This window comes from Coregonus clupeaformis, chromosome 17 (genome assembly GCF_020615455.1).
Source record: "Coregonus clupeaformis isolate EN_2021a chromosome 17, ASM2061545v1, whole genome shotgun sequence".
Classification (NCBI taxonomy): Eukaryota; Metazoa; Chordata; class Actinopteri; order Salmoniformes; family Salmonidae; genus Coregonus; species Coregonus clupeaformis.
Genome location: NC_059208.1, coordinates 33,214,337 through 33,238,795, shown reverse-complemented (window position 1 = coordinate 33,238,795; position 24,459 = coordinate 33,214,337). Strand labels below are relative to the sequence as shown.

Genomic DNA, 24,459 nt, shown 5'->3' with positions numbered 1-24,459 from the left:
CACCGTAGGGATGGTGCCAGGTTTCCTCTAGACGTGAAGCTTGGCATTCAGGCCAAAGAGTTCAATCTTGGTTTCATCAGACCAGAGAATCTTGTTTCTCATGGTCTGAGAGTCTTTAGGTGCCTTTTGGCAAACTCCAAGCAGGCAGTCATGTGCCTTTTACTGAGGAGTGACTTCCATCTGGCCATTCTACCATAAAGGCCTGATTGGTGAAATGCTGCAAAGATGGTTGTCCTTCTGGAAGGTTCTCCCATCTCCACAGAGGAACTCTGGAGCTCTGTTAGAGTGACCATTGAGTTCTTGGTCACCTCCCTGACCAAGGCCCTTCTCCCCCGATTGCTCAGTTTGGCCGGGCGGCCAGCTCTAGGAAGAGTTTTGGTGGTTCCAAACTTCTTCCATTTAAGAATGATGGAGGCCACTGTTCTTGTGGACCTTCAATGCTGCAGACATTTTTTTAGTAACCTTCCCCAGATCTGTGCCTTGACACAATCATGTCTCGGAGCTCTATAGACAATTTCTTCGACCTCATGGCTTGGTTTTTGCTCTGACATGCACTGTCAACTGTGGTACCTTATATAGAGACAGGTGTGTGCCTTTCCAAATCATGTCCAATCAATTGAATTAACCACAGGTGGACTGCAGTTAAGTCGTAGAAACATCTCAAGGATGATCAATGGAAACAGGATGCACCTGAGCTCAATTTCAAGTCTCATAACAAAGGGTCTGAATACTTATGTAAATAAGGTATTTCTTTTTTCTTTCTTTTTTATAAACTTACAAAAATTCTAAAAACCTGTTTGAAGCACCTTTGGTAGTGATTACAGTCATTATGGGGTATTGTATGTAGATTGATGAGGATACAATTTAATTTAATCCATTTTAGAATAAGGCTGTAATGTAAAAAGGTCAAGGGGTCTGAATACTTTCCGAATGCACTGTACAGTATGGGAGGATATCACTATCCCAAATTTAAACATTTTGGGCCAGCTATAGACTTGGCACACACAGTATTGATGTCACGACTTCGGCCGAGGCTGCCTCCCCTCCTTGTTCGGGCAGGCTTCGGCGTTTGTGTGTCTACGAAGGAATAAACTCTGTATTCAGTGATTACCCTCCTGCGCCTGACTCCTTTCCATCACACTCATCACAGAATCACCCACCCGCTATGGAGTCAGCGGGAGAAGAGTGCATGCCTGGAGTCGTGGCATGGGTCCAGGAGCATTCCATGATGCTGGCCAGCTTGGGGGAAGCGATGGATCGGGTTCTTCAGGTCATCCAACGCCTGGAGAGGAGAGGACCCGATCTGTCGAGACTAGCTGGCCAACCGGATCCAGCCACCTACACCCCAGCACCCGGAGGGATCCAGATATCCCGACCACGGGCGTTTGATGGGACGGCGGCGCTGTGCCAGGGATTCCTCCTCCAAATGGAGCTGTACTTCTCCAGCATCAGGCCGGCAGCGGGGCCCGGGTGGAACGACCATTTCCGGTGCCATTTGTGGGAGGACGTCCGACGGGAGCTAGTCTGCCGGGACATAATGTTGTCCTTCAATACACTGGTGGACATGGCCATTTGTTTGGACAACCTGCTGGCAGCCAGAGGACGTCCTGGTAGGGGTCTGCCCGTTTCCACCCCGGACGACTCGGATTCCGAGCCGATGGAGCTGGGTGGAGCCGCCGGCCGAGAGAGCAGAGGAGGACAGCGACAGTGCCGACTACGAGCCAGGCCTAATTGCCCAACATCAGTGCCCGACCTCACTAATGCTCTTGTGGCCGAATGGAAGCAAGTCCCCGCAGCAATGTTCCAACATCTAGTGGAAAGCCTTCCCAGAAGAGTGGAGGCTGTTATAGCAGCAAAGGGTGGGGCCAACTCCATATTAATGCCAATGATTTTGGAATGAGATGTTCGACGAGCAGGTGTCCACATACGTTTGGTAATGTAGTGCATCTTAGGCCTGAAGTAGGTAAAGCTTAATAATAGCCACACCATACCAAATCTTCACAAACGTTTCTAAACTTTATTAGGGTAACATCAAAGTAAGTCCTTTTTTATAGGGAAAATACGAGCAGAAAAGCAAATGTAAACTAGGGAAAAACACACTACCCTCCCCTGTGCCCAATAAAAAAAACACACAACCCTCCCCAAAGCCCCCCAAAAAGTTTCACAACCCTCCCCTATTTTGGACCACCCCTCCGCTAAGTAAATTTCGATCTGTCCCGTAGCTCAGCAGGCTAACACAGTTAACCCACTTAGTCACATGTTCCCCTTATAACGACTACCCTTGCTGGAAACTTGAAACTAACACGTCTAACACAAACTAACACATGTCAAACTAACACGTCTTCACGTCTCAGGCAAGGTTGCTCATCACATAAGTATGGATCACCAGACCTTGCTGGATCTTGAGGATTGTATTAGTGTAGCAGATGGGGATCTGTGAAACTCACTCCTCAGCCTGAAGTGTTGCCCCTTAAGCAATTGAAGAAGACCCTTTTTAATAGCGCGATGGGTTGGAATGCTTCAGGACGATGGTCAGGTGTGTTTTCGAGGCAGAAGTCCTAAGTTCAAGTCTCCGAATGAGCTGAATCAGGGGGAAGCGGTATTTGTCAAGCAAGCAGCGTATCGTCCTTTACATGAACTTCCTGAACTTATCCCTATAGGCTTTAGCTAAGTGGGCTAACAGTCTTGTGACATGCAGGACACCTGGTTCGAGCCCAGTCAGTCACAAGAGCAAGATTAAATAGGGAGTGGAATGGCTATCCTTAGAAGGGCTATGACAGGGCTATTCAACTATAATCTTATGGGGGCCAAATTGCATTTTTTGTGACACTCCTTTCAAATGTGTCTTGCATTGCCTGTTATCATCAAAGACGGGAACAGGAGGCACATCCATGTTCAAGAGAGGCTTAGCTTTCAGGAATAGGGTCATAATAGCTTACAGCCAAAACGGTTCAAACGCTAGAGCCAAATTAGTGAGAAGAAAATCAATTCAACATGCGGCATTGGCTTCAGAAACCAGAGTGGTGTAAAGTAACTTAAGTAAAAATACTTGAAAGTACTACTTAAGTAGTTTTGGGGGGTATCTGTACTTTACTATTTATATTTTTGACAACTTTTACTTTTACTTCACTACATTCCTAAATAAAATAATGTACTTTTAACTCCATATATTTTCTCTGACACCCAAAAGTCCTTGTTATATTTTGAATACTTAGCAGGACAGGAAAATGGTTCAATACACGCACTTATCAAGGGAACATCTCTGGTCATCCGTACTGCCTCTGATCTGGCGGACTCACTAAACACACATGCTTAGGTTGTAAATTATGTCTGAGTGTTGGTGTGCCCCTGGCTATCCTTAAATAAATACAAAATAATAATAAAATGGTGCCGTCTAGTTTTAATAATAATATAAGGAATTTGAAATGATTTATACTTTTACTTTTGATACTTAAGTATATTTAAAACCAAATACTTTTAGACTTTTACTCAAGTAGTATTTTACTGGGTGACTTTCACTTTTACTTGTCATTTTCTATTAAGGTGTCTTTACTTTTACTCAAGTATGACAATTGGGTCCTTTTTCCACTACTGAGAAACCGCCAGAAGCTTCTATTTACCAAAGAGTGTGTTTGATTCTATCTGTTCTCCTCTACCTTTCCTGGCTAGAATGTTTTCTCTGGTTTTGAATCTGAATTTAGATAACATAATTTAAAAACTGAATCTGAATGCATCTAAGGAGTTGAATATATGACATTTTGATAAACTTGAAATGATAGTTTGTCAACTTGATACACAGACTATGAATGCAATATCTATGATATTGAAACTGAATATATAAATATTGAATTTGAATATTCAATTAAATTGGAATTGAATTTTAACTACTGGATCGGTGTCCCAATACCGGGACAGTTGCTGCTCAATATGCGATATGTTTTATTTATTTATTTTTATTTCACCTTTATTTAACCAGGTAGGCCAGTTGAGAACAAGTTCTCATTTACAACTGCGACCTGGCCAAGATAAAGCAAAGCAGTGCGATAAAAACAACAACAGCACAGAGTTTCACATGGGATAAACTAAACATACAGTCAATAATACAATAGAAAATCTATATACAGTGTGTGCAAATGTAGTAAGTTATGGAGGTAAGGCAATAAATAGGCCATAGTGCAAAATAATTACAATTTAGTATTAACACTGGAGTGATAGATGTGCAGAAGATGATGTGCAAATAGATGAGGTAGTTGGGTGGGCTAATTACAAATGGGCTGTGTACAGGTGCAGTGATCGGTAAGCTGCTCTGACTACTGATGCTTAAAGTTAGTGAGGGAGATAAGAGTCTCCAGCTTCAGAGATTTTTGCAGTTCGTTCCAGTCATTAGCAGCAGAGAACTGGAAGGAATTGCGGCCAAAGGAGGTGTTGGCTTTGGGGATGACCAGTGAGATAAAACTGCTGGAGCGCAAACTACGGGTGGGTGTTGCTATGGTGACCAATAAGGTAAGATAAGGCGGGGATTTGCCTAGCAGAGATTTATAGACGACCTGGAGCCAGTGGGTTTGGCGACGAATATGTAGTGAGGGTCAGCCAACGAGAGCGTACAGGTCACAATGGTGGGTAGTATGTGGGGCTTTGGTGACAAAACGGATGGCAGTGTGATAGACTACATCCAATTTGCTGAGTAGAGTGTTGGAGGCGATTTTGTAAATGACATCGCTGAAGTCAAGGATCGGTAGGATAGTCCGTTTTACGAGGGTATGTTTGGCAGCATGAGTGAAGGAGGCTTTGTTGCGAAATAGGAAGCCGATTCTAGATTTAACTTTGGATTGGAGATGCTTAATGTGAGTCTGGAAGGAGAGTTTACGGTCTAACCAGACACCTAGGTATTTGTAGTTGTCCACATATTCTAAGTCAGACCCGCCGAGAGTAGTGATTCTAGTCGGGCGGGCGGGTGCAAGCAGCGTTCGATTGAAGAGTATGCATTTAGTTTTACTAGCGTTTAAGAGCAGTTGGAGGCTATGGAAGGAGTGTTGTATGGCATTGAAGCTCGTTTGGAGGTTTGTTAAAACAGTTTCCAATGAAGGGCCAGATGTCTACAAATGGTGTCGTCTGCGTAGAGGTGGATCTGAGAGTCACCAGCAGCAAGAGCGACATCATTGATATACACAGAGAATAGAGTCGGCCCGAGAATTTAACCCTGTGGCACCCCCATAGAGACTGCCAGAGGTCCAGACAACAGGCCCTCCGATTTTACACATTGAACTCTATCTGAGAAGTAGTTGGTGAACCAGGCGAGGCAGTCATTTGAGAAACCAAGGCTATTTAGTCTGCCAATAAGAATGTGGTGATTGACAGAGTCGAAAGCCTTGGCCAGGTCGATGAAGACGGCTGCATAGTACTGTCTTTTATCGATCGCGGTTATAATATTGTTTAGGACCTTGAGCGTGAGGACCTTGAAGGTACGGTGGGATTCGAAATGGTTGGTGATCTGTTTGTTAACTTGGCTTTCAAAAACTTTCGAAAGGCAGGGCAGGATGGATATAGGTCTGTAACAGTTTGGATCTAGAGTGTCACCCCCTTTGAAGAGGGGGATGACCGCAGCAGCTTTCCAATCTCTGGGGATCTCAGATGATACGAACGAGAGGTTGAACAGGCTAGTAATAGGGGTTGCTACAAATTCGGCGGCTAGAAAGAAAGGGTCCAGATTGTCTAGCCCAGCTGATTTGTAGGGGTCCAGATTTTAGAGGGTACATTAGTCAGGATGATATCTATGAGGGTACCCATGTTTACGGATTTAGGGTTGTACCTGGTAGGTTCCTTGATAATTTGTGTGAGATTGAGGGCATCTAGCTTAGATTGTAGGACAGCCGGGGTGTTAAGCATATCCCAGTTTAGGTGACCAAGCAGTACGAACTCTGAGGATAGATGGCGTTGTAAACAACAGCCAACTTTCAGGGACATAGACATGTCTTATATGGGAAGAAAGCTTAAATGATTGTTAATCTAACTGGAGTGTCCAATTTACAGTAGCTATTACAGCAATAAAGTACCATGCTATTGTTTGAGGATAGTGCACAACAACAAAACACTTTTATCACGGCAACTGGTTTGATACATTCTTACATTCAGTAATCTTGCTCTGATTTGTCATCCCAGAGATAAAATGTAGTGTAGTTTTGTTTGAGAAATCCATTTTTATATTCAAATGTAGGAACTGGGTTCTACAGTTTGACCCCACTGCTGTCTCTGGCTCCACACCCACCCTCGCCCGGCCATCTAGAGGTGTGAAGGTTAGTGTATTTTCTGTAGGGAAGCTAATGATCCATCATGTATGACATTCCTGGGAGTGTGTAAACTTTAATTTTTTATTACCATAGCATATTTTTGTATCTTCTCTATAGCTCTGTACTTGAAAATGTACCAATTCGGCACAACTCCTGGCAGACTTTTTATTTAACCAGGCAAGTCAGTTAAGAACAAATTCTTATTTACAATGACGGCCTACACCGGCCAAACCTGGACGACGCTGGGCCAATTGTTCGCCGCCCTATGGGACTCCCAATCACGGCCGGTTGTGATACAGCCTGGAATCGAACCAGGGGGTCTGTAGTGATGCCTCAAGCACTGACATGCAGTGCCTTAGAACGCTGCGCCACTCGGGAGCTCGGGAGACTTGATGCAAAATATTGTGTAGTGATGTCATTCTTCACTGGATCAGTCTGAAACTTTGCACACACACTGCTGCCATCTTGTGGACAACATCTAAATTACACCTATAATCCTACATCAGTCTGAACTTTATCTTGCATTTCAAAGATGATGCAAAAAAAGAAATAGAAAACGCATGTTTTTTTGTTTGTATTATCTTTTACCAGATCTAATGTATTATATTCTCCTACATTCATTTCACATTTCCACAAACTTCAAAGTGTTTTGTTTGAAATGATATCAAGAATATGCATATCCTTGCTTCAGGTGCTGAGCTACAGGCAGTTAGATTTGGGTATGTCATTTTAGGCAAAAATTTAAAAAATGGGTCAGTGTGAAATCACAAAATACATGTTCAATTTATGAATTTAATGATTCATGTGCATTACAAATTCAAAAATATTTTATTCAAATTCAATATCCTAATACAAAATTCAAAATTATGGAATTCTAATACAATTTCTGTTGGCATTGAAATCGCTCCATTGTAGTACCCAGGCACACTGAGCCCAGTTTACCTCACTACTCATAATGGGGAGTTTCAGCACACCTATGTTGGGATTGTTCTTGTTGTGTGTGGCTCTGTGCAGGAGGAAGGCCTGTTGAGCGAGACGAGACTGCCATATGTTCTGCTATTGTTCCCTTTCCCCTGACAATAGGAAATACATTGAAAATGATTGCAACTGCTCCAGATCTCATTGGGATCTGCTACACTATATGCCAAGAGGTCTGAATCTTCATGGCACAGGTGACAGTGTGCTCACACTTAGGAGGGTTGTTGGTTCATGCCACACCACGGAGCTGTTACCAATAAAATCGCTACATTGGTAGTATAATCCCTGTAGTCTCTCTCTCAGGCCTTTGTTGTCAGTTTGCTCCTGTTTTGGGGTTAGCAGGTTGCCTCTTGAGAGAGTTTAGTCTCCCTGTATGTGAGCTTAGGCTAGAGACCAACATTGACCTTTGAGGTCTGGTGGACCCATGTATATAGATAAAGGACTCTAGTGCCTAAAAGCCTGTTTTAGCATTGGCAGGGCCATTGAGGACTTTCATAATTTTTAAGTAGTTAACTGGGTGGGACTTCCCATGGGTTAAGGAAGGATCACATGAATCCATCCGGGTCATCACAAGGGATCAGCCAATGAATTATACTTGTGAGCAAATATTCCATAACTGCAGTTGGCATTACATTTGGCTTTGTACCTGTTCAAACAACAAACTACAGGTGGCAGTATGCACCCTTTCAGTTTGCTTGCCAACTCATAGAAGTAGCTGAAGAAGAAAATGGACTACTTCAAAATGGAGATGGCCTCAATGGCACTGCCCATGCTCTCAAAGATGCCGTAATGGGACATATACAATAAAGCGATTTCTATCTAAGTCTATGGGTGTAACTCAAAGCAGACGGTGTGCTAGTCCCTTTACCACATGGCCTTTGATGTAGTGGTAAAAACAATAGGTGGGTAAACTTTGATCGCTGGTTGCGGTGAAAAAAGTAATGCTCCCTATACTTTCAATGAATTTTTCTGCAAAAGTTAGGTCAACTGCATTTACTTGCGTATACCCTCCAATACATTTACTCAAACCTACAGACACAACAGCCTATATTATAAGATGCTTATTGTAATGAAAAAAGGGACAAGAATGTAGCAGCCAGCCTTTTTATATGGATATTCTAATGGTAATAGCTAATTAATTAATGGATAAATCATGAATAAAGGTTAAGTAGTCCACATTCTTTTAAAATTAAAATCATCCAGTCACAAGTATTCTTGTCTTTTTATTATGTTCATTGTGATGATAGGCCTAAACTCCTAATAAATAGATTAATATATAGATAATTCATTACTAAAAGTGCCAAGGCTATAATGACCATGCCTCTAATGATTATCAGCCTCTGATAATGGATGGATAGTTCTAGGAATCGGGTATATTGACAATAAATAAAGAGGGGTAGATAAGATGCCCAGCCTAGATTATTTTAGTTCTGTGCTACTGTAACTACATGAGTTAGCAATGGTTGCTACATGAGTTAGCAATGGTTGGAACTTGGTACATGATGGGCACGGTCACAGACAAGCTCTACACTCCCACCCAACACCCACTTGACATGATGGAACTGTGTCGAGTTGAGTGTGCGTTACCAAACGAGAAGGACTGGGTGATTGAACAACGCTGCAAAGACAGTGCTTTAGCTGAAATCACTGGCATATTTTGAAGACTCGTTTCGCGTTTGGAGAACCTGAAAAAAGAGGTAATTAGCTAACTAAAGCTAATGGAATTGCACACATTTTGTTTCATGCTAACATAGCTAGCCTGACTAGCTAGCTAGGTTGCTAACTAGCTAACTACTGACTACGAGTTGAATGGACTAGATAGACAATTTTCGGTCTTGCTAATGTTCACTGTTCTTGGCTATATCAGACTGACAATGAATTTGCGCAAGGTTAGGGCTGCGAAGATTACCGTTGGGCCTTTCAACCCTTTCTGGTTGTAGCTAGCTAGCTAATGTAGCTAGATAATGTTAGCACGCTAACTAGCTAGCTGGCCACACCACATATAGAACCAGATGTTTCACCGGATGTATAAATCTGAAGCATCCGTTTGGCGTTTCCACGCCACTCGCCACCAAACGTTGATAAGTGGAAGCCCAGTGGGAGAAGATGGAGCGAGATGGTTCCCAAAACTCAGGGCCGGCGTTATTGTCGGCCTTACGGGGCCTGGGCCGCCCTACCGTACCTCCTTGCCCCTCCAAATAAAATATTTAAATATTGATCATTTATTTAATCGAGATGCGCACCGACAGAAAGACGCATACATCTCAGTTAAAGCATCCAAGCGAGCGAAACAGCGCCCCTCCGTCTTAATATTTGTAGACCATGTATCTGATGCTGTCTGGGCCAAAAAAGTATTGCATCAGATACATGGGTTACATATAGAGGGCCGCTGTTTCGCTCCCTCGGGCTCGATAATCACCAAGCCTCGGTGTGAAAAAGCAAAATATCATGATCCCATATATCCAGTGGAAACGTCATAAAAAACTGCTGTCTGTCCCGAGCTCACTGGCCCAGGAAACTCTGAGGGCCCAGAATAGGCTAGTTGATACAATGTTGCAAGTTCGCTAACTACAGCTTCTGGCTGGGCCCAGTGATGATTTGATCCAATGAGTATGGTTACATGCACACAATAATGTGATGATTGTGGATAGTCAGATTAATATAATAGTTCGATAAAAACATTTACATGCTTTGCAAGAAGAACGATTCCCCTAATAATCCTGTTTACATGGAAACAACTGAAATCAGGCTACCTGATGGCACTCTGATAAATGCAGAAAATTGCCAGTCAAAATAAACATTCTACCACAGCGAACATGTTATTTTTGGGAAGCATATTTGATTCTGAGTTCAGACATATAAAGTTTGTATGTCAAAACTACTTCTACTACACATACATTCAGTTGTTCCTAACTCACTTCACTCACACTAAAGAGGGAGGCTTCTCAGTGGGCAAACCTGGTTGAAAATAAGTCAATATGACTTATTTTTATGATGTCTTATTCTGGTCGCAAACTGGTTGAAAAAGTAAAAAAAAAAAAAAAAAATCTGACCGCCATATGTAGCCTACTGGTCATAGTTAAGACCTTGTCATAACCTGGTAATGACCACCTGACTACAGCTTATTACCTACACTCTTTGAAAAAAGGGTTCCAAAAGGGTTCTTTGGCTGTTCCCATAGAATAACCCTTTTTAGTTCCAGGGAGAAGCCATTTTGGTTCCATGTAGAACCCTCTTTGGAAAGGGTCCTGCATAGAAGGGTTCTACCTGAAACCAAAAGGGTTCTTCAAAGGGTTCTCCTATGGGAACAGCCGAATAACCCTTTTAGGTTCTAGATAGCACCTTTGTAAAAAGTATTGCAGAGGATAAAGTTGGATATTGAAAACATTGTTCATTACATTTCTATTTGTTTCAATAGTCCCCAATTAAAGTTAATCAGCAACATATTCTTACATTTAAAATAGATCAAGCAATCACATTTTTCGCACATCTGCATACAGTAATTGTTTCATAATTTACCCACAGAAATGACATGCATAGAAACACTGGTAGTATATAAAGGCCCATTGTTTTATTTGATTAATGATTAATAAGAGTGGTGTGATGGGGTAGATCCTCATCAAGGACCTCTGAGCACAGAAGGCGATCTAGAGCGTAGTGGCCCTCGAAGAGTTGTGTGACGGGTCAGTTCTGCAGTGAAGAGAATCAGTGCATTACAACTTTATTAATTTGAGATTTTATAAGCAAACTAGAAAAGGACATTCTTGAAGAAACTTTGTGGACTCAGCTGACTAAAATTATTTCCATGGTAGTAGTTGAGTTTTGTGGCAGTTATAGCTTAGAGATGTCTTTAAAAATGAGCAACTTGCTCATATACATACTTTGCGTCCTTCTCCAACATGACTCGGGAACATTTCGTGAATTTCCAGAGGGCCCGCAACACATCAACTTACTGAGCGTTTCACTTTTCATGACACTTACTGTAAGAAGAAAAAAAGAAATTAACGATTGACATAATGTGGGCATGCAGGACACGAGATAACGGTAACGCACAGTAAAATATTTGTAACTGTCAGAATCTACTAAAAGTTGTAGCAAAGGCATGTTTGCTCCTCTGTCCCTTCATATTGAAGTGGGACATTAATTCATTGGTCATCAATCTGAAATTTTTTAAGAGGCTATCAAAATTAGACAGTTGTATAATGAAAATGTTTAACTCCTCTCTAAATGGTAAAGTTTTGCTTAATCCTAAAACATGTTGTAATATTCAAACAACTTTTTATAAACACACCGCTCCATAATCCTGAGGACATTGTCCCAGTCAGAGGTTCCCCAATTGAGGACAGCTTGGCAGTCTTAAAAAAAGAAAGTTCAATGCAAAAATTCAAGTATGCATAAAGAGGCAATAAGAGACAATAAATATTAAATTGTTCAAAAGTTGTTGGTCATACCATTCCTGCAACAAACAGTGCTAGAAATGGGTGGAAATGGCAAATCTCTTCCTCTTCTCTGCATCTGCACACGTGTTTGAGTGAGCGAAAAGGAGAATGAGCAAGGGAGAAACTTTACATGACTCACCAAGGGACGTGTCTGTTGAATTAGGACACAAGGGTTTTGCACCTGGGAAAAAAAGGCGAGTTAAAATAGGATTTTATTTGCTTTACAATCGTATATTATTAGAAGTGACGCTATTTCAATTGGCGATATGCACAGGCGAGCATGACGTATTTCCGGTTAAATCTCAGGATGGATGTAAACTTCCGGTTATCGTAGAATGCTGTGCTACCGTATGCTAGCATTGAATGCTTGTCATCAAAAACATCCGAAACGGTTAATTTTCGTCGTTGTTTATGTTAATGTTTATGTTAATGTTTTTACTTGTAATACTTCGTCTTGACTTATAACACGATGACGTGTAAACGTACGAAAGTGTCCTTTCAAAAACGGGATGACAGCTCTTCCAGCCATCTTCTAGACATCTAACAGCGATTAATAACATTTATTTCACAACACATTGTAGTCTGCCTATTTAATTGGACTCTGCATACCTAATTCCGCTTGCCGGAGTAGCATCTGGTTTGGGCTTCACTACAACCATGGCATCCACAGGTCCTGGCTTCACTCCCTATTTATTTATGAGATGGTATTAGGAGAGATGCTAGTATGCATGTGACACAACTGTCTGGTATTGAAATGATACAAACCATTGTTCGTGGTTTATGCCACTTCTGCTCTGTTTCAGTGCACGAAAGTACAGGAGGGACGACAGACATGCCACATTCAGAGTAATGGGCAGTCTGATATAGTAATGCAACCAAATGATTGCATATCCCACACCCAGCCACACAGGAACAGTAACTTTTAACAAGCACAACTGGCTGTGAATCACGCAATGTCATCTGAAATACACAGAAGCATAATTTAATGGGTTTTGAAAGACGAGGGTCTACAGCAGCAGGAGTAGGAGCAAAACTTGTTCTTTCTACTTTTTACTGGTGTAAGCAACTTATTTACTGTCTCGTGTCACTTTTGTGCTTTCTGCATGACTTTCCTACTGTCTTGCACCACTTGGCTATACTGTCTCCCACCACTTACCTATTGTCTTGTGCCATTTACCTACCTTCAAACAGTATTGGCAGAGCAGTAGGTGAGTGGTGCAACATTGTAGCCTAGTACCAATAACAACAGTAGAATGAAGGTTTTGCTCCTAATTCCTCTTGAAAAGTAGAAACATCAAGTACAAAAGCAAGGATGTTGGGCCATATGTTTATAAAGAAAGAAGTAAAGATGACAGGACAGTTTTGAGTAGAACATCAGCAGTTTGAAGAATAGCTGAGTGGAATATGTTACTGTCATTGCAGTCATCAAGTCAGGAAAAAGTAGTAATCTCATTATTGTTTACATTTCAAACCAAACTCCAATTTGTTTACAACAGACCCAACAACAAAGCATGGCAATTCCCACTCAGCTACCCTGGTCTGTATTAGGCTACCACTGTTCAGCTATCGTGAAAACCACTAAAGTTCTAAAGTGTTCTCTTAGCAATGGCAATCAAAGCTGTGGTAACATTAAACGAGTAAAACATGTGATGAACGGAACCTTGAACAAGTTCAACAGAACTTAGAACGTGTCACTTAATCTAGTCCTACTCTCAGCTGGTGTGGTGGCTTTAGTTTCTTCATTGAGCGGTAGCAGTGGGCTCTCACAGATCTAATTTGTAGCCCTGTTTTTACCTGATACTTTCATAAAAGTACAAACACATGAAGTGAGAGGTGTATATACACATGATTAAACTTTTATTTAAAGCATGATTAACCTGAAGCAGGACGGAGTCATGACTTAAAACACCAAAGCAATGCTTCTAGCTCAGGCTAGCTAGCGTTAGCATATTACCTTCAAAGTTGCAAAGAAAAGAAGAAACGTAAAATTTGAAGCCTTTATCCAGTTTGCTACATGGTGTCGTACTGGATGTCCGGACGACCCACCGTATATCATTAACAGATACTTTAGGCAACTCCAGCAAACACCTTGTAAACTTCATCTCTGCATCATAACGGACTACTGTCACTGTCTGTTTTTTTTCCGGTAACCGGAAATGCCCAAGCATCCTTACGCCAATGCAGAAGTGATGCGTGCATAGAGCCTATTGGATCTACTTACACTACTCTCTTTAAAAAGAAAGTGTTCCAAAGGGGTTCTTCGCCTGTCCTCATAGGATAACCCTTTTGGTTTCCATGTAGAACCCTCTGTGGAACGGGTTCTACCTGGAACCCAAAAGGGTTCTACCTGAAACCAAAAAAGGTTATTCAAAGTGTTCTCCTATGGGGACAGCCGATAAACCCTTTTAGGTTCTAGATACCACCTTTTTTTCTAAGAGTGTAAGACCAGACAATCAAGGGCAGCTGAATAGCATGTCTCTTGGGGAACCCAGTCTCAGTGAAACCTGAACATTAATGATCATCAGCATAGCTAGTACAAACCTACCTTTTACAAAGCTGGTTAGTAGGAATCAATATACATTTAAGATCAGAGTATCAAACATCAATATTTTGCACACACCTTACTGTCAATGAGTATGGATCTAAGGAGGGGTGGTTCTGCTCTCTCCCTGGAATGTGGCAGAATAGGACACTGGTAACTGAGTGGGTGGACAATCACTGCTGTAGAGGCATCAGGTCATTGACATATTTCAGGAACTGTAAAGACAGAGGAATTATGATTAACAATTACGTAAGGTCTTCAGTAAGTTAGACTTAGCCTAGCAAGTACATTGGCTATGTTGCTCCTCAGCAATCTGGGAGTTAGGCAGACGGACGGAGAGCGAGATAGACAGCAAAGCATAGGCTATTTACATTTCTTAGTCAGCAGGCTGGATAACTTATGTACTCCTTCCATTTGTTCCTGCCATCCTTCCATCCAAGCTAGAAGATTCCTGCAAAAACAGAGAATCAAGAATTGAAAAAGGCAGTTGAGAGGTGTAACCTTAGAATGTGTGTTGATGGGGGGCAGGGATAGGCAAAATGTATGGTATTTTCAAAAACAAAATACAAGGATCTCTGCAGTGTTGCCAACTTAGCGACTTTGTCGCTGTATTTAGCGAGTATTCAGACCCTTCTAGCAACACATTTTCAAAAACGCGACTAGCGACAAATCTAGCGACTTTTTCTGGTGTTATTGGAGACTTTTGGAGACTCTGACGTGAAAGCACGTATCGTTCTTACTCTTCTCAACGAGCAGCGGGTGCTGCCCTGGGCCCCAACCCCGTCCTAAAGCACTCACAGGCGGCCCAGTCCTTGCGCAGCAGTCCCTCCCAGCTGCAGTCAGAGCAGGAGATGTTCACCCCTCCGCGTCCAGACTGCAAATGAATCGCGCATGCGGGAAGCCGCCTCTGGCTGATCCCGCCCTGGCTTACATTCAGGGTGGGATGTAAATGTAAAATTTATTTTGTGTGTAAATTTACAGAAACTGTCGTTGTTGTGTAGCTTTATCGGGTGCTCTGTCTCAACTGCCATATGGAATCATATTGGAATGTTGACGCGCTCAAGCTGGCTGCCTGCGCGTGAAGCACATATTTCAATCCAAGTTTTAGCTGGAATTTCTGCTTCTTCTTCTTTAAGGTTTTATGGCAGACCACCTTCGTACACTGCCGCCACCTACTGTACGGGGTAGTGAAACAAAAAATATTTATTTGCTTTAGCTGGAATTTATATGCCTACCTCCTTATTTAGCTACTGAAATTAAAATACAATTACTGTATGCATTGTTATTTGCTTAAAAGCTTTAAGTGAAAATGTAATAGTCATATTTTCCGGGTCAAATTCAGGTACAATAATTAAATAAATAAAATCCTGGTGGATTGTAGTAGGATATTTAAATAAAATACATAGGCCTACGTTTTATTTGTTAAATTCTGAAAATAAATGTAGTTATTCATAATAGAACATCAAAACGGCATTCAGTGGAACAGAAGAAAATGTGCAGCACAAAAAACAGTGCAGTTAGCTAACACATTACAAAAGATTACCATTAGAAGCCAACACACACAGCAAGCAATCCAGATATCATTAATTAAACAACCATTATTTCAGTTTTACTGCATTTTAATGGCAATTACATTTTGTAAGGGTATCCTGTATTATTGTGCATGTTTATCTTGCGTGCTGGTAGCCTAGAACAAATGTTATGGAAGTGAATGTGCACTTTTCAATTGGATGGACAGCAATTACAAAAAACACTGCCATAGCCTGTTGTAAAAGTTATAGCATTGGAGATTCTCTAAATTACAGACCATCTCTGATAGCTATAGGGCCGCAAAGACTGTCACAAATTTGAGCTTCTAATGACCTAGCAAATTTGTGGGGCCGGCAGGTAGCTTAGTGGTTAAGAGCGTTGTGCCAGTAACCGAAAGGTCGCTGGTTCTAATCCCCGAGCCGACTAGGTGAAAAATCTGTCGATGTGCCCTTGAGCAAGGCACTTAACCCTAATTGCTCCTGTAAGTCGCTCTGGATAAGAGCGTCTGCTAAATGACTAAAATGTAAATGTAAATGTAATGTAAAATGATGACTTTGAGGTGAAATATATCACATTTCTTTGTTTTTTAAAATTGGTATTTAATCACCTGCCGAATAAAAACCTCAAATGGCCCTACTCTTGAAAAAGTTAATCGCCCCCTTACAAAAAAAAGATTGCAGTTTTGAAACTGCAGTAAAAGTGCAGTAACTGCGGTATTTTGGACGCAGTAATTGCAGAATAACTGCAGTTTACTGTACAAGGGCGAATTGAGTTGTTTCACACGCCATAGAGAATGATAGATGCCTCAATTTTTTTATTATTATTTTTTATTTATTTAGCAGACGCTCTTATCCAGAGCGACTTACAGGAGCAATTAGGGTTAAGTGCCTTGCTCAAGGGCACATCGACAGATTTTTCACCTAGTCGGCTTGGGGATTAGAACCAGCGACCTTTCGGTAACTGGCACAATGCTCTTAACCACTAAGCTACCTGCTAGTGGCCAAAAGGCCATATTAGCATGGCAGTGGCATATTTTGTTGTTGTTGTATTTTTACATTTTATTGTTTTTTAAAAGTTATTTTTATTTGTTTACCTTTATTTAACTAGGCAAGTCAGTTAAGAACAAATTCTTATTTACAATGACGGCCTACACCGGCCAAACCCGGACGACGCTGGGCCAATTGTGCGCCGCCCTATGGGACTCCCAATCACGGCCGGTTGTGATAATGCCTGGAATCGAACCTGGGGGTCTGTAGTGACGCCTCAAGCACTGAGATGCAGTGCCTTAGACCACTGCGCCACTCGGGAGCCCAATAAAGGGCATTGAAGGGCAGCGCCATTTTAATGTAGTCAACTGGGTGGGACTTCCAACTTCATTGGCAGATCCCTCCTGGTGACCCTGTTGGAGTCATGTCCAACCGGGTCATCAGGAGGGATCAGCCAATCGTTAAGAAGAAAATGTACTACTTCAAAATTCCCATGCTGTCACAGACACTACAATGGTACAGATACAAAGATGACACACGGGTGCTTCACAAAGTAGGCATTCCCTAGCGGAAATATGCGAATACATGCTAGAACGCGCCAATAGGATCTCACTAGCTCATGCTTGGCTCTGCCCACCTCCTTGCTTGTTCTGCCCACTATGATTCATTTGCTCCCATTGGAAATGACAGGCTGTGGTCTATCTTGGGTTAGTTATAAGAATCTTTGCCCACACTGCATTGCATTCGCCAGTAAATTGGAGATGATCCTAAACCTAGGAATATGAAACGCACTAGCTAACGAACAAATTAACATCTTGGGTAAATTATCCTCCACCACCATAGTCAGACTGCTAGCTATATATCTTCAAAAAGCACAGGTAACTGCTAGGTCTTTGCGATATGGGATCCTTGGGACATCCCTACCGCCCATTGAAGCAATAGTGTGTGATTGCGGGGTCATTCCTGCATGTGGGGTTTAAAAGCGGTTGGCATCCAATGGGAACCTACTGTACTGGAGCGCTCCCACCTCCCGCCTGTCCTAGCTTAAAAATTGACCAATAGAAGTATAAAGAGGGGTTCCTGCAGATGCAGGAATGCCCACATACAGGAACGCCCCGAATTGCGGGCCGCAATGGCACCCTTCTCCATTGAAGTTGACATTTTAAATGGTAAAGGTAAGGGTAGGGGTTAATGTTATGGTTTGGGGTAGGGAGTTTAGGGACGTCCCAAGGATCTAGCTAGCTAACAGCATTTTATTCTTCCTTGGATTAGGCTCAATGGATCACGGCTGCATTGTCTCTGGTGCTCCTGCTGGCCCGGTGGTCCAAGTATGTTTCCCCAGTGTGCGTGCAGCAGTTTTGGACAGCCTGAATCGACAGCGGGAGGAGGGCCGGCTCTGTGACCTTTCAATCCAGGTGCAGGGACAGGTGTTCAGGGCCCACCGCTGTGTGCTGGCTGCCTCCTCGCCATACTTTCATGATCAGGTTTGTCTGTCTGTGTGCTTATAAGTGTGTGTATTAGTAGTCTCACACGTCTGTACGTAAACAATGTCAGTTTGGCATAGAGGAAAAGGCGGAGTTAGCCTATGTGACTAGCCTATGTCTGTCTGAAGAGGACCCTCCCCTGAACATTTTTTTCCCCTTTTCAAAGTTACCAAGAGAGTCCGTCATTAATCCCAAACATATGCTAGTCACTGCTGTTGCCTAGGTCTGGGTTTCCGTGACGAGTGTATTAGAGAGAGACATGTCAGTCTTTGCCTGTCTCTACACAGGAGGAGTTTGTGTCTTTGCTCTGTCATGTGCACCTCTGTTCTACATTGTTGTCTGGAAAAATAGATGTACTGTGAAATCCTAGTTAGAATGTATTTTTTTCATCACTTTCACCAGGTGTTGCTGAAGAATGTGACGACAGTTTCTCTGCCCTCTGTCATGGACCCTGTGGCCTTTGAAAGTGTCCTGAGTTCAGCCTACACCGGCCAACTGAGCATAGTGCGTGATGACATTGTCAACTACGTGACGGTAGCCAGCTTTCTCCAGATGTGGCATATAGTTGACAAATGCACAGAGATCCTGAAGAGACCTCGACCTCTAGCAGAATGCAACCCTGGGGATGTTGCAGCTGGCACACACCATGGTGCCTCCTCAAGGCAGCAGTCCCCAAGCAGCACTGACTGCCTATACATGGAGAGAGAGGGGAAAGAGAAGGAGAAGAGGACCTACGGCCAGGAGCAGAATGCTCTGCCTCCATTGGCCACGTGGAGGAGGCCCCATCAGTTCCCCAGGTGGGGCCACCCCAGGCCCTCACCCCAGCCAGCCATTTCCATGCCTGTCCAGCACCTAGCTGACTCACAGCTGGACTCCCACCCTGCTGGGGAGAGTGACTACTCCAGCTGTGAGGAGGTGTGGATGTCCAGCCACAGCAAAGCCAGCCCCCTAGGACATCATGATGGGAGAGGACTGGACCATAGCCACACCAGGCATGGGGGGTTTCCTGGTGAGGCATTGAGACTGAGACCTAGACTGAGACAGAGGGCAGCACCACCAAGTGCTGAGAAACTGCATGGCAGGGATAGAGGAAGTGGAGAGGGCTTTGGAGAAGAGCCTCAGGAGAAGAGGGGGACTGAAAGAGGGATTGAAGCAAATGAAGGAATGGGAGAAGAGTTGGAAGAGGAGAAGAGGGAGGGTCCTGAGCGGAGAGGACACTCTGGTAAGTAGTCCTAGAATGTGAAATGTAAACAGGACTTGGACATTGATATGTGTTTATAAAGTGTTTATATTTGTTTATATATTTGTTTTTATATACAGTATATATATATATATATATATATATATATATATATTCTTTATAAGTTATATTCTTCAATAATCAATGTGTACATATCATTCATTTATAAGTCATTCATTTATAAGTCATACCCCATCAGAACCCAAAATGCAACCTTGTTTTACTCCAATGTTTGTAAACAAAGTAATGTACAAACACTATATAGCCTCAAAACATGGTTAAAACTATAATTTAATAAACAGGCGCCTCACAGGTCGTCAACTGGCAGCTTCATTAAATAGTACCCGCAAAACACCAGTCTCAAAAGCCATATTTCAGACTGCCCATCTTAATCTTTTATTTGTATTGGCCAGTCTGAGATATGGCTTTTTCTCTGCAACTCTGCCTAGAAGGTCAGCATCCCGGAGTCGCCTCCTCACTGTTGACATTGAGACTGGTGTTTTGCGGGTACTATTTAATGAAGCTACCAGTTGAGGACATGTGAGGCGTCTGTTTCTCAAACTAGACACTCTAATGTATTTGTCCTCTTGCTCAGTTGTGCACTGGGACCTCCCACTCCTCTTTCTATTCTGGTTAGAGCCAGTTTGCGCTGTTCTGTGAAGGGAGTAGTACACAGCGTTGTACGAGATCTTCAATTTCTTGGCAATTTCATTTCTCAGAACAAGAATATGCTGACGAGTTTCAGAAGAAAGTTATTTGTTTCTGGCCATTTTGAGCCTGTAATCGAACCCACAATTGCTGATGCTCCAGATACTCAACTAGTCTCAAGAAGGCCAGTTTTATTGCTTCTTTAATCAGCACAACCGTTTTCAGCTGTGCTAACATAATTGCAAAAGGGTTTTCTAATGATCAATTAGCCTTTTAAAATGATAAACTTGGATTAGCAAACACAATGTGCCATTGGAACACAGGACTGATGGTTGCTGATAATGGGCCTCTGTACGCCTATGTAGATATTCCATAACAAATTAGCAGTTTCCAGCTACAATAGCCGTTTACAACATTAACAATGTCTACACTGTATTTCTGATCAATTTGATGTTATTTTAATGGACAAAAAAAATGATTTTCTTTCGAAAACATGGACATTTCTATGTGACCCCAAACTTTTGAACGGTAGTGTATGTCCATTGTACATCTCTCTGTTTGTATTTCTCCAGTAGACTTCCACACTAGTGTACACCAAGGTGAGGAGGGAGGACAGCCAGAGGGGAGAAAGAGCTCAGGGGAGCTGCAGAAGAAAGAGGAGAGACAGTTGGGGAGATGCTCAGCCCTGACTTCTCCCCATGCTGGGGAACCAGATGAGGTGATTCCTGGACCCTCCTGCTCAGCTCCTACACCATCGACCCAAATGCAGTGGCAGGCCAGTCCCTGGTCTCAGCAAGTAGCTAGGCCGCAAGCTGGAGAGGAAGACTACAGAAGAGAAGACGACAAAGAAGATGACGAGGAGGAAGTGGACTTTGGCCGATTTGCGGATGGTGCCTTTCGAAGGGAAACCTATGATGAGATTGAGGATGGCACCGGACAGGTTTCTCAGAGACCCTTAGTACCTGCCTGTCCTGATGACAATGACTTTGTCCTGGGGGCCCCAGAGTTGAACTGGCCCAATGGGGCAAACATGACCCATGGTGGTGGTACCCCAACCCCCACCTCCAGCTGCCACCTGTCCCCATCCCCTGCTCCATTCCCCCCTTCCTCCTCACCCCCCATCCCATCTTCCTCCTCGTCCGTCTCCCTTGCCGGGGCCCCTTACACAGGAAAAGTGCACTTCTGCCACTGTGGGAAGGCCTACACACTGAAGAGTATGCGCGACCGCCACGTCAAGATGCAGCACCTCAACCTGCGGCCCTTCGCTTGCCCCGTGTGCGCCAAGAGCTTCAAGATGAAGCACCACCTGACCAAGCACCTGAAGACCCACGGCGGGCTGCGGCCCTATGAGTGTGGCCTGTGTGGGAAGAAGGTCATCTGGAGGGACAGTTTCCTGCGCCACCAGGCCCGCTGTGAGAGACTGGCCGCCAGCTATGATGGAGCCGCTGCCAGTAGTAACACCACAGAGGCCGCTGACATGGATGATGGTTATGCCTATGGGTTCGAGGAGGGGGAGGTTTATTTTTCACAGGGTGGGCAGGTGAAAGTGGAGCAGGCAGACTTTCAAGGGGAGGCAGAGTCTGGGATGAGTGCGTTGTTAGGGGGTGAGGTTGGGGCTGAAATAGGCTCTCAGTCAAGGACTGTGGTTAGTCACAGCTTTAAGGAGGAAGCCAGTGACAGGTTTAGTAGCTGAAGCTAAAGGAGGGAGACTGGTGAAATATTGTGGAATATAGGGCCCGCAGCACCTGAATTTGGTATTAGATAGGGTGATGATTATGTTCATAATGGTCCATGTGTAAACCATTAACACTCCGATCCATGTTGATACACCTGTTTGAACAACTATTCTATGAGGGAGATTTCGGTTTTATTATTTCTTTAGACTATCCCTGTCATTGATATCTCGAAAGAGGGAACAAACATGTCATTTGCTCGATGTGAATCATGTGGTTTTACAAGTTTGTGAAGTGTGATGTGAGCACCAGTGAGTGCAACTTTGGTTTTAGAAGTGGGGGGGGACATATATCAATTATATATATTTTTTTATCCAGTCGGATAAACACTCCAAACAGCCTACCCGACCGCTCGGAGGTTGCATGGTCCTAAAGTTGCCTCGTTTTGTATCACATTCCAATTATAAAACTGGGGGGGACAAAAATGCAATTTCAGAATGTGGGGAGTGAAAGTTGCGCCCATGATATTTTGTATATTTAAATGAGCCAAATGATCTTATCATGAGCCGTCTTGTGAATGTAATTGAGACAATAAAATATTGTTTGCACAGATATGGTTTGAACAATAAGTTATCAGGGTCATTCATGTCATATTGGGTAACTTACAGAATGCTAGAAGTATGGTGGTTTGCTTCCCATGAATATTGAAGACATTACTGAATATTCATTTAAAGTGTATGCAGGCTAAATATAGTTCTACAATAATTATGAGTAGCAGAACTCACAGGGAACAGAAGGGGTCTCTCTTGCTAAACGCAGCAAGGATGATGTCTTGTTTTCCTCCTCGTTTGCTGCTAGGTCTGTTTTCATGATCAAACACACACATAGGCTTCGTCCCAAATGGCACCATATTCATTATATAGTGCATGTAGTGCACCATCTGGTCAAAAGTAGTGCACTATATAGGGGAAAGGGTGCCATTTGGGATGCACACATAGTACACACAGTTGATCAAAACCTGTAGAAGGACACTATGCCAAGAAAGCCATGGAAAGGTAAATACCTGTCAATTTGTGGGAAAATCACCCAGATTAACTCTTTAGTATTATCCCAGTTGACCTATTTGCTTATGGTCTTGCCTACGCCTTGTGAAGTTTCAATTCAATTTTATTTGGAACGGCAAGCCAGACAAAATTAAACGGGCCTATTAATATAATGAATATGAATTCGGAGGACAGAAATTATTAAATATTAAAGCATTAGACCTATCACTAAAAGCTTCAGTCATACAAAAGTTATACTTAAATCCGAAATGGTTCTCTAGCAAATTAGTAAGATTGTCTCACCCAATGTTCAAGAATGGCCTTTTTCCCTTTATTCAGATTTTCAACCTCTCACTTTCAGTTATTTGAAAAGGAAATCATCTCCCAAATATCACTATTTCTAAAACAAGCCATAGAAAGTTGGTTGCAATTTCAACGTAATCCTCCAGAAACGACAGAACAAATAATGCAACAAATATTGTGGTTAAACACAAATATACTATTTGATTAAAAAAACTGGTGGAGTCATGTCGCAGCTAACAAAAACATGGAAATGTCTGCTCTACCCAAAATTACAACCAAATAATTGCAGCATTACCGCAAAAATGGAAGAGGAAAGTGGAAGTGGGAAAAAGTAAGGAACTTGTCTGTCGGCCCTGCATTAAAGAACATAATTGGTTAAAGAAAACTGTGATGAATTAAAAAGTATACCAGTTTAATTTAAGGACCAAAAGATTGACAGCCGTCCCATATAGATTACAAAATAGTTGGGAAGAGATTTTTGACTTACCAATTCCATGGCATAGTGTTTATGAACTAATACGCAAAACGACACCGGATTCTAAACTTATAATTTTTTTATTTAAATTATTATATACAATTCTTGCAACCAATAGAATGTTATTTATATGGGGGATACAATCTTCCCAGCTCTGCAGATGTTTTGGTACTGTCCATATGTAGCTTGTTTTTGGACACAGGTCCAGGAATGGCTAAAGGATTGCAATATTTACCTGGAGCTAACCCTGCAGATAGCATTACTGGGTGATCTGAAAAGTCATAGTCAATCGATCAATAATATAATAATACTTTTAGCAAAAATGTTTATTTGCAATCTGTAGAAACAATGAGAATAGAAAGGTTCAGAACTTTTGTAAAACATCATAGTACAGTTGAAAAATATATGGCAAATAGAAATCCAATATGGATGGTATTAAGAGATAGATGGGTGGTGTTGAATGGAGTTGAAGGATGGGACTAATAACATCTAACAACAAGCAATAACAACAAGATAACTAATAATGTAAGCATACTGTGTCCATAATAAGTATATAGGTTATAGGTTGAGAGCTTTTGTGAAAGAGCACAGTTAGAAAGAGATGGTATGGCATATAGAAGCAAACCGGATGGACATCATGAAAATGATCGGAGAGGTTGAGGGTAGAGGAAGTTCAGGAGTAAAAACAAACAAAATAGAATTATTGTAAAATTGACTGTGTCCATAAAATGTATATAGTATGTATAAGATGGAAGTAGAGGCCTAAGCATTGTTGTTCACTAGTTTTCTCCAGTTAGGGAAGGGGTGGTGGGGTTGGAAGATAATAAAGGG

General features: G+C 42.4%; 1 protein-coding gene and 2 long non-coding RNA genes across 4 annotated transcripts in view; 1 reads left to right on the top strand and 2 right to left on the bottom strand.

Annotated features, from left to right (window-relative positions):
- Nucleotides 1-8,717: 8,717 nt before the first annotated feature.
- On the top strand, nucleotides 8,718-22,198 carry LOC121586271 (zinc finger and BTB domain-containing protein 22). 2 transcript variants are annotated; one of them, XM_041902848.2, is made up of 4 exons: nucleotides 8,718-8,962; nucleotides 18,035-18,246; nucleotides 18,649-19,468; nucleotides 20,710-22,198. In XM_041902848.2, exons 2-4 carry the CDS (start codon nucleotides 18,040-18,042, stop codon nucleotides 21,825-21,827), a joined length of 2,145 nt encoding a protein of 714 aa, XP_041758782.2. In that variant the 5' UTR covers nucleotides 8,718-8,962; nucleotides 18,035-18,039; the 3' UTR covers nucleotides 21,828-22,198. The 2 variants fall into 2 exon arrangements, with proteins under 2 accessions (XP_041758782.2, XP_041758781.2); XM_041902847.2 differs by having other exon boundaries at nucleotides 8,721-8,962; nucleotides 20,707-22,198.
- LOC121586272 lies at nucleotides 10,871-11,815 on the bottom strand. The gene is made up of 3 exons (XR_006003922.2): nucleotides 11,557-11,815; nucleotides 11,147-11,245; nucleotides 10,871-10,955 (listed from the first exon to the last, which is right to left on the bottom strand). It is a non-coding gene; the product is annotated as an uncharacterized LOC121586272 (long non-coding RNA).
- LOC121586273 overlaps nucleotides 11,844-24,459 on the bottom strand; it is a 29,355-nt gene continuing 16,739 nt past the window's right edge. Inside the window, exons 2-4 of the long non-coding RNA XR_006003923.2 lie at nucleotides 14,618-14,697; nucleotides 14,325-14,461; nucleotides 11,844-11,885 (exon numbers count right to left, since the gene is read on the bottom strand). This is a non-coding gene — a long non-coding RNA (uncharacterized LOC121586273). The remainder of the gene's footprint in view (nucleotides 11,886-14,324; nucleotides 14,462-14,617; nucleotides 14,698-24,459) is intronic.

Bases quoted from the DNA above. Each gene is read 5' to 3' on its own strand.
- LOC121586271 (XM_041902847.2), top strand. From the start codon at position 18,040: ATGGATCACGGCTGCATTGTCTCTGGTGCTCCTGCTGGCCCGGTGGTC. The intron at 18,247-18,648 runs GTTTGTCTGTCT...CACTTTCACCAG, and splicing joins CGCCATACTTTCATGATCAG to GTGTTGCTGAAGAATGTGAC. The intron at 19,469-20,706 runs GTAAGTAGTCCT...GTATTTCTCCAG, and splicing joins TGAGCGGAGAGGACACTCTG to TAGACTTCCACACTAGTGTA.